The sequence below is a fragment of the Wolffia australiana genome, chromosome 19 (genome assembly GCF_029677425.1).
Source record: "Wolffia australiana isolate 7733 chromosome 19, ASM2967742v1".
NCBI classification, from domain to species: domain Eukaryota; kingdom Viridiplantae; phylum Streptophyta; class Magnoliopsida; order Alismatales; family Araceae; genus Wolffia; species Wolffia australiana.
In genome coordinates, this window is record NC_135853.1 from 5,129,698 (window position 1) to 5,140,423 (window position 10,726).

General features: G+C 42.1%; 1 protein-coding gene across 1 annotated transcript; it reads right to left on the reverse strand.

Moving 5' to 3' along the window:
- Positions 1-3,959: 3,959 nt before the first annotated feature.
- Positions 3,960-10,466, reverse strand: LOC144715490 (putative serine/threonine-protein kinase At1g54610). The gene is made up of 6 exons (XM_078590422.1): positions 9,504-10,466; positions 8,004-8,321; positions 7,161-7,388; positions 5,657-5,754; positions 4,710-4,830; positions 3,960-4,341 (listed from the first exon to the last, which is right to left on the reverse strand). The coding sequence occupies exons 1-6, from the start codon at positions 10,101-10,103 to the stop codon at positions 4,075-4,077; spliced, it is 1,632 nt and encodes a 543-aa protein (XP_078446548.1). The 5' UTR covers positions 10,104-10,466; the 3' UTR covers positions 3,960-4,074.
- Positions 10,467-10,726: the final 260 nt, after the last annotated feature.

The window sequence follows — 10,726 nt, forward strand, 5'->3', positions numbered from 1 at the left end:
GTCATCAAATTGAGAATAGTATGGGCATAATGATGCCAAGAATTACCCTAAAATTTGGATGGTTACCTGCATCAAATTGGATTCGTGAGGGTGGCTCAGCCAGCCAGTTTTGAGGAGATTTTTGCTAATAAGAATAAACCCAGGAGCACTCAGTCTTTCGACTATGAGGAAAGATGCCCTCAGCCAGAAGGGTGGCCTCGAGTAAGGTCCATGCTGGTATTTAACTCCAGGTGCCTTGGCATGTAGACATGGTCGTTCTGTTCGGTTCGTTTGAAACGAACACAAAATTCACACAAAAGAACCGCACAGGCCCTTGTTCTTTGTTCTGTTCTTTTTCTTTTTCAAAAACGAACAAAATTCGCACATTCTAACAAAATTCGAACATAACATCGAACACACCCGTGTTTTGTTCTTTTGTTCGCTTTGTGCGAATTTTGGTCTAATTTTGTGCGAATTTGTGAGAATGTGCGAATTTTGTTCGTTTTTGAAAAAGAAAAAGAACAGATCAAAGAACAAGGGCCTGTGCGGTTCTTTTGTGTGAATTTTGTGTTCGTTTCAAACGAACCGAACAGAACGACCATGTCTACATGCCAAGGCACCTGGAGTTAAATACCAGCATGGACCTTACTCGAGGCCACCCTTCTGGCTGAGGGCATCTTTCCTCATAGTCGAAAGACCGAGTGCTCCTGGGTTTATTCTTATTAGCAAAAATCTCCTCAAAACTGGCTGGCTGAGCCACCCTCACGAATCCAATTTGATGCAGGTAACCATGCACAAATTCGCACCAAAAGAACAGAATGACCATGTCTATGGCATGTGGGCTTCAAGGGGGTTTTATAACTGCATAACTTCAGGTTTTATATTGAAGGTGTACAGTCTTGTAATAAACAACATATTTTTAAAAAATATATTATTCCAAGAATGTTTTGAAAAAGTATAATTTTAAATCGATTAAGTTCTCGTACATCATTCAACTTGATCTGAATCGTTCAAATTGTGAGTATTTCTTTCTTTAAAGTTATATGTCGTTCACCATAGATTCTCCTATCTTTCGTACTTTTAAAAAAGTGTTTCCTTCTTTTACTTAATATAGATGTCTTTGAGTTATATATGTTGAATGACGATATCATGGAGGGAGGAAAGTAGGTGACTCGTATCCCTACCAGTAAAGTATTATTTTTATTTTCTGATTTGATAAGTTGGGAACTGACTAATCTAAATTCACCTTAAATTTCTATCTGACTTGTCATTAAGTTCATAGAAATATATATAGAAATCTTCGTCAGATAAATTCTGCATAGTTTTTGGTAGAAAGATTTGATTTTCTTCTGTGAGTTTTTTCACGTAAATTTCTATTAATACAAACTCATATAAAAACATGGATAAATAATAACTTTCCGTTTGAAGTCTCAGGATTATCATACTCTCTCTACGAAACGTAATTCCATTAGTCCAGAAAAACATTGTTTTTCAAAAATACATTCATAACTCGAACATCTGTCCACAAAATTACTAATCAATCACCAAATAACATATTCTTTTGGGGTCCATCCGTTGGATCGGATAAGTGCAAATATTCAGCTTCAGCGTTCCCATACTCATCCTGGCAATAGTTCCCAAAAGGCCCACGTTATTGTTTCCTATTTCTCTCTCAGCATTCTCCAATTCCCAGCCTTGCATGTCCTTCAAGCCAATACCGAGTCTGCGTCCCTCGGAACACAACGCAAAATAAACTGAAAGTTGCACCAGGATAGAAATACAAATTACCGTTTAGTCTTCATAACAAAGGTCAGAGTTCTCTGAGAATTACATCGTTCCGAGTGGTACAATAATCAACATTTCGTAGGCCATTCTTTACATCACTTGCGCCCCGGTTAGTCCATTCGGAGAAGGGCCACCAGCAACAGAGCCATAGCAGATGGGCACAACCGTTGGCTGGGCGATCTCCTCTCCTTTGTCATTTTTCTTCGAAGAATTTACGTCAACATTTACGGGGATTTCTTCAACGTTCGTGGAAGGAGGTGAAGAAGTGAGAGAAGGCTCGACGACGGGCGTATTCTCCGTTTCCCGGCGACTACAGATCGTCGCTTCTTTGATTGTTTCCTGTTTCGAACCACCGCATCCCATTGCTGCCGTTGTTGAGGATGCCGCTATCCTTATGGGAAGATTGCGCAATGGGGTCTCTCTCCTCTCTCTCTCTCTCACACTTACGATCGTTCGATTTGTGTTATAATCTATGCGCCTCTCTTGAATAGAAAACCGTGCCTATGTTGGCTGGCAGCCATGTTTTGCTATTTTGCGGTCTCTCTCTCTCTCTCTCTCTCTCTCTCTCTCTCTCTCTCTCTCTCTCTCTCTCTCTCTCTCTCTCTCTCTCTCTCTCTCTCTCTCTCTCTCTCTCTCTCTCTCTCTCTCTCTCTCTCTCTCTCTCTCTCTCTCTCGCTCTCTCTCTCTCGCTCGCTCTCTTTCTCTCTCTCTCTCTCTCTCTCGCGCTCTCTCTCTCTCTCTCTCTCTCTCTCTCTCTCTCTCTCTCTCTCTCTCTCTCTCTCTCTCTCTCTCTCTCTCTCTCCCTCTCCCTCTCTCTCTCTCTCTCTCTCTCTCTCTCTCTCTCTCTCTCTCTCTCTCTCTCTCTCTCTCTCTCTCTCTCTCTCTCTCTCTCTCTCGCTCTCTCTCTCTCCCACTTCATCTCTCTCTCCCTCCGTCCCACCCTCCCACTTCATCTCTCTCTCTGTCCCTCTCTCTCTCCCTCCATCTCTCTCTCTCTCTCTCTCTCTCTCTCCCTCTCTCCCTCCCTCCCTCTCCATCTCCATCTCTCTCTCTCTCTCCATCTCTCTATTTCTCTCCCTCCCCCTCTCTCTCCCTCCATCTCTCACTCTCACTCTCTCTCTATATATACATATATTCTATCATATTTCGTTTTTCTCTCCTAAATCTTCTCTCTGTCATACCCCATACGGCTGTTTAAAATTAAAACGGTTTCCAATACGGGCTTATTACTATTTTTATCAGTATTCTATCTCGCCGTAGCTGCACTTTTTTTGGAATAGTGAACCGTATACCTATCGCTCTCTCTACACCATCGATTATTTCTCTTTCCATTATGTATTAGTCACTCTTTCCTTTTAACTCTTGCCCTGGACTGTTTGGTAGTGTTCACCCAGTGATGATATTTGGATGGATGCTGTACCCAATATTGGAAATATAAAATTTGATATCAGTGTTTGCTGATACCCAGTTGTCAGACAATATCATATATCAGTTGGTAAAGTCTCGATATGTGATGCTATAATCCATTCCAACAGTGGCATCCATATTCCTTTCCAAGGTCAGAATACAATATCAGATATTGGTGACAGATATCAGTTTTTTCGATATCCGATAGCCGACATAAATTAAAATAATATTTGTTGACTTACAATGAAAAGTATAAATATGTAAATGTGATATCTGACTTATATTTCTTCTGTGTGAATAATATTGATATTTTTTGCATTTATTAAAAAATATCAAATGGGTTATCTATTAGCCTGGCCCAGTTCAAAAGGCGTTCAATTTTGTCAATTACAAGTCTGGGTTGACCAAGTCAACATCATTGAACATTAGTTCCTCGAGCTCAGTTGTTTTTACAATGCCTGCCTTTGAAAGTTTTTTAAAGTGTTTCCTTCTTTCTTTCCATAGTATGGGAGGTGCATCCTTAGAGAAACAAATTGATATCGGATCTCGGATTTCGATATCAAGATACCGATTTTCAATACACATTTTGATACCTGATGTGGACATCAGTTTCCAACATCTCTCTCATCCTGACCTCTTTGAATCACATTTTCACAGTACAGCCCCCTTGTGTTTGGCATATTTTTTTTCCACTGTAAATAAATTTTGCAACCTGAACGAGTTGGGGACACATGAAATTTTGAAACACAAGTTTTTTTTTGTGGGAAACTACTCTATCAACAATTGAAGGGCAAAAAAATGTACAGAAGAGGTGTTGACAATTTGACAAGGGGAAAGGGACGGCAGAATAACAAACCGAAAAGGATAGAAACAAAAGGTACCATCTTTGCCTATCAAATCTCATCATTTTTTGGACGGCTGTGATTTCTTCCTGCGGGGGCGGGGGGCGGGATCAGGGGCCAGCGGGCCAGACCATGTGGACACGCCGGGGCCAGGATTAAGAGTGGAAGGGAAGATGGTGGAGAAGGTTGTATCTGCCACTTGACGGTCGAAGGAGGAGTCCAGATAGGCAGAAGTCTCCAGTGGGAACCCCAGCGCACCGTCCTCGTGCGGCGGCGGAAACTTCTCGCTCTTGCTCTTTGCATTGCCATGTGTAATCATCCGCCTCCTCTGAAGTATAAACATCATAAGGATGGATGGGTGGATGTATGGATGGATGAATGCCTTAATATCTGGGATCTTATGTCAACATTGGACAGACGCTCAGCATTAGCCTCAGGAATGGATGGGATCCACAGATGGATGGATGCATGCATTAATGGATAGATGGATGGATGGATTGATTCATTGATAGGATGGATGGATGGATGGATGGATGGATGGATGGATGGATGGATGGATGGATGGATGGATGGATGGATGGATGGATGGATGGATGGATGGATGGATGGATGGATGGATGGATGCATTAATAGATGGGATCCATGGATGGATGCATTAAAAGATTGGGGTCCATGAATGGATGGATGGGATCTTACGTCGACATTGGCCAGAAGCTCAGCATTAGCCTCAGGAGCAGGGAGGGCTCCTCGCGGCACGCGGTCGCGCGGACGAATTCTCTTTTGAGCATCCGGGTTGGGTTTGGCAGCACGGCTTGCTCTGAGCCAGGACGAACAGGGAATATCATGAAAAAGAAGAAAATATATAGCGTGGAGAAAAGAGATACACTTTTTTCAGTTATTTCAATTAGAATTTCATGATTTATTCTCGAAATTTATGGTCAGCGACTGAATATCTTGTTATCTTAGGCATCAATGAATTCATCCTATGCTCAACCCGATGTTACCCATATTTTGCTGCCAGAAGGATACTTCCAGATATATTAACTGTCCATGATGACTAGTGGATGACAATGTTGACCAATCGTCATCCATAGGATGATGACGCATGTCATCATCATTTGGCCAAAGCCCACACATGGATGACAATGATAATGACCAAAGTTGGCAATAATGATGAAATAATGAATTCATTGTTGTCCCCCGCTCCAAGTTGTGCATCAACAACAAAGATGACAAGGGTAGGATGACTATTCATCATCATCATCATCATCATAGCCATCCAGTATTCAAGAGCCATCATAGTCCCCTTCCATTGTTTGATGATGGATCATCATCGTCAGTCATGCAAACCTAAACTTGGATGATGATGATGACAATGATAATATTTGTGTGTGGCAATGACGAAGATGGATTCCTCATTGTCTGCCAACCTTAATTCCAGGAGATAGTACTGAAAACAGACATAAATCACAACTTGCAAATTTTAAAAAATGTTGGAAATTGTTGGCCCAATCAAATGAAAGAATCTAGTCAGATAATCCATATCCGCAGCTATGATCTGATGGCTGCAGATTCAAGATCATTAACCATCCATTTAAAAGAACAGGAAAAGAAAATTCAAAATCATAATCAAGTAAACGAACCTTCTGGCTTCATCTCTCAGTTTCACATCCATTTCCTTGCTTGGAGGGTAATGCGGAAGGCTAGAGGGCTCGCATGCGAAGGGCTCCGTCGTGAAAAACTGTCCCCAAAGAGAATGATCGCAGTAGAAAGAATCAATGACCACTGATGAAATCCGATGCCATGGATTGAAAGAGACCATAGAGAAAAATATGAATTTTGTGGATTTAAAGGCAGTAAAAAACCAGAAAAGGGGAAGAGTGCATCCTAATAGCTGATACAAGTTTATGTTGATTGCTACTAAGTTAACAGATCATGATGCATTCATCATCGTCGTCCCTTAATCTCGTCATCACTGTAGCAGTTATTCATGTGTGTGTTGGACAAAATGAAAATGGTGATGATGTGATAAGTACTTTTAAGATAATATAACCGCACTGGCCATGCCACGTCAGCCCGCGGACGCTAATAGGGTCAACGACCCTATAAATAAAGACCTGGAGCATCCCACAGGGACAAGTTCATTTTCTTCACAAAGTCGTCAAGGCCCGTCAGCGCACGGGAAAGGATGGGGAGCAGGAGAGGCCTGCGTCCAGAGGGATTGAGAGATCCTGGTTCAATCATCTTTCATTTATTCATTTGTATGCAACGATTACCACCTCTGGTGGAACTCCATCTCATTTCACTAGGTTCTTGATCCGAATTTCCATATTTGATTCTCTATTCGAATTGTTTTGTTCTTGGATCTTATCATGATGAACTTGTCATCAAATGATGGATGACGATGACCACGACGACCTTCGGAAAGTGGATGACAATGGCAATGATACCTTATTTAAAAGAATGTATCATCATTACTCCACAGGACACACGTGAGGGATCACAAACGTGTGAACCCCTTTAAAAGGCAACCTACGTCGGAAAGAAATGGGGAGGTCATTTTTCAAGATTGGATCGACAAGCACAGACATGCTGAACAAAGGCACTATCCATCAATCATTTCCTAAAGATCGCTGTTTAGAGATAAAACTCAGACTTCCTTAGACTATTCAGTTATATTAGAACTGTGGAAATCTTGAGATTTCAACTCTTCATTCTGACACAAGAATTGTGTATCAGAATGATCACGTCATGATTAAATGTTCCAGCTTAGCTTAGAAAACATTCGATATTGATGAAGACAACAACAATATTTCTTTTAGAAAAAGATCACAACTGTGAAGATGATGATGGTGACGATGATGGCCCTTTGGAAATGGGAAGACAATGCTCTATCTTAGTTTTGAAATCAATTGATGACAGTAAAGATGACAATCACGATGGCAATGATGATGACGGCCCTAGGAAATCGGATGACAGTGACTATGATGACAAAAGTTTAAATGCTCCATCTTTCCTTTGAAACCAATGGATGACAATGACAGCGAAGATGATGGTCCTTGGCAATCGAAGATGATGGAGATGACAACGTGTCATCAACTGAAAGATTTCTAAGGAAAAAAATTGATAACTTCATGAATTACTCACCTCACTTTTTAAGGCATCAGTAGCAGTCTGACGTTCTGCCGGATCAATCGCTAGAAGAGTTTCAATAAGCGGTAAAGACGATTTTGGAAAATCCTTGAATGTATCTGCAATGCATCTTCTATATGGTTGCTGTGGTTTGAATATCGTAGCATGGGGTAATTTCGACTTTTTCCAGTATTCCTCAGGAGGAGACCCGCATAACTTGAAAATCTTGTGCAGTTGCTCCACCTGAAAAAATGAGAATAAAAAGTTAAAGGAACTGATTCCGTGTAGCAAAAGAAATTCACAAAGCGACCAGACCATGAAACCCCAAATGTGACAGACACTGTCATTAGATAAAGATTTATATTATAAGAACAAAATATCATTATTTTCCAAACCTCGCATATAAGAAGAAATTAAAAATTAACAAAGCCAATCTTATGAATTCCTGGTGGTTCCAAAATTTTGGAATTTATTTTTGATTTCCAGAGGCATTAATTTATTAGATCAAAAAGTGATCAAATCACAAGGTTTGGTGTCCAAGATGACAACGAGAGGGCAAAGACAAAGAAAAAGCTTTGGGGATGACAACTACAAGATTTTGGGATGACCATGATGACTTCATCACTGCCTGTAAACCATTATTTCATGACAATGATAGGCGTGCGATGATGACGACGACGACGACGATGATGATGATGACAAGTTCATCATTCTCATCATCTTCATCATCCAACCATCGATGACTATTTTGTAATTGTCATTCCTCCAAGTCATCCATGGTTGAAGACGAAGACTATCAAGTTTGGGAATGATGATGAGGATAACAAATTAAATGAGAACACATAATAAGAATACTACCTCTGTTCGACCTGGCATGATGGGCTTTCCAGCTAGAAGTTCAGCAAGGATGCAGCCGGCGCTCCAAAGGTCGACACCAACACCGTAGTCAGTAGCGCCAAGGAGGAGCTCTGGGGGACGATACCAAAGTGTTACAACCCTGCTCGTCATGGGCTGTTTATGGTTCGGATTGAAGGTGATTGCCAGCCCAAAGTCAGCAATCTTCAGCACTCCCTCATTATCGATAAGAAGGTTCGATCCCTTTATGTCTCGATGCAAAACCCCATTATTGTGGCAGTGCTCGAGCCCCGACAGCAGCTGATGCATGTAGCACTTGACCTGGGAAAGCGGATGATGAATGCTTCCAATGATCAAAAAATGACGATGATGATGATGATCATTGTCATGGTGGTGATGGTAGTGATGGTGGTGGTGGTGGTACTGGTTGTGAAGAAGAAGATGATGAAAATGGTGATGCATTTAAAGAAGAAGTAAAAGATGATGATGAAGCTGATGAAGTTGACGAAGATAATAACGTTCATGATCATGACAATGCTTTAATGATGCTTATAATCACGACAATACTGGTGATGCTTATATTATGACCTGCTAATGATGCTTACAATCCTGGAAATACTGGTGATGCTTATAATCATGACATGCTAATGATGCTTACAATCATGACAATAATGGTGAAGCCTATAATCATAACAACGTTGGCGATGCGTATAATCATGACATGCTAATGATGCTTTCAATCATGACAATACTGGCGAAGCTTATAATCACAACAACACTGGCGATGCTTATAATCATGAAAACGCTGGCGATGCTTATAATCATGACAACGATGGTGATGCTTATAAGAAGAAGAAGATGACAAAGATGATGAACACAAAGAGGAAGAAAATAATTATGACGAGAAAAACTACAAAAACAAAAGTAAGAAGAACATGATGATTGTGATGTTGATGATACAGTGATGGTGATGATCGAGGAGGAAAAGATGATGATCAAAACAGTCGAAGATGAAAGGAAGTAGATGAAGGCTATGATGATATTGACCATGATGATGATGATGATGATACACGAGAAGAGGAAGAAGATAATGACGATTGAACTATTATGAAAGCAAAACGAAGAAGATTACGATGGTGTCGACCATCACGATGATGACGAACCCAGAAGAGGAAGAAGATGATGGCGATAAAAAATATTGTGAAGATGAAAAGATTTATGAAGATGAGAGGAAGAAGAACCAGAAGATGACGATGATGATGATGAATCAGAAGAGGAAGAAGATAACGATGATGGAAAGATTACTGAGATGAAAGAAAGAAGAAAGATTACGAGGATAAGAATGACGGAGAAAAGAAAAAAAAAGAGCAATGAGAATAAAAAAGAGTTAAACAAAAAGAGAAAGGAGAAGAAGCGAAAGAAGAAACCAGATAGAAAAGGAGGCCGAAGAAGACAGTAGAAGAAAAAGATGATGATAACGATCATGACGAACAAGATTGCTACCTGCGGCTCAGTGAAGTTGATCCCAGGAGCAGCGGCAAGACCAGCTAGATCGTGCTCCATGTACTCGAAGATGAGGTACAAGCTCGACGACATCCGGGAAGTGGCCAGCCCGTCGAGCTTCACCACATTCGGGTGATTCAACCTCTTCAGAATCAAAATCTCCCTCGCCATGAATCTCACGCTCTCCAGCTCCAAATTATCGAACCTCACTTTCTTCAGCGCCACGATCTTCCCCGTCACGCAATCCCTCACCTTGTACACGTTGCTGTAAGTTCCCTGCCCAATCTTGGCGATCTTCTTGAAGGAATCGGCCCGCCGAGGAACCATTCCCTGGATTGCCTCGCCCGCGACGTGGGACAGCCACGGCGGCCATCCCGCGGCGATCTGCTCCGCGTAAGCTTGCCTGGGCAAAATCCCACTCCTCGGATCCGGTTTCCGGCTCCTCTCCGGCTTCAAATTCGCGATCTCCTCCGATTTCGGCTCATTATCGAGCTGTTCTTCCGGTTTGGGAGCGGATTCGACTGCAGAAATCTGCTTAGGCGGAGAAATCTGCTTGTTCTTCGGCTTGGAAGCGGCCTCTCGACCCAGAACACAACCCATGGTCGCCCCAGCCGAGGCTCATTTCTGAGCTCTACCCATGAACCAAATCGAGATTTTGGAGATGGGTTCGAGGGCAGCGGCGATGGAGAAGGAAGGGGGCGAAGTGGGTCAGACGAGGAAGTCGTCTGCAGTAAAGGCTTAGCGCGGGCGGGGATCCCGCGAGAAAAAAGGGGTAAATCTGGCTTTTAGACCTGTCTGGACTAAGAAAACTCGATAAGCCAACCGTGGACAGCGACAGAGAGAAATATAGAGCGAAAGAGAGAGATCTCCTCGTCTTCTTCCTCCTCGGCTCGAAGATTCTCTGCTTCTGGGCAGTACCCAGAAAGGAACAGGAGAAGAAAGAAGAAGAGGATCTCTCTGCATATCACCACGAGAGAGAGAGAGAGAGAGAGAGGAATTTTAACCGGGTTGATGTAGACTACTGAGGAAGGTAAATTTTAGAGAGAGAAGACGGCCGCCATGGCTGATCAATCGGAGTTATTGTGGCGTTGCTCAGAGGGAAGAAGAACCGCAGAGGTTGGTGGTGGTTACTTGGCCATGGCATTTTTTTCAAGGTGGGAGGTAGTTGGCGACTAGCTTCCCCAAAGAGAGAGTATACCCAAATAGATTGGCAAACCAAGCCA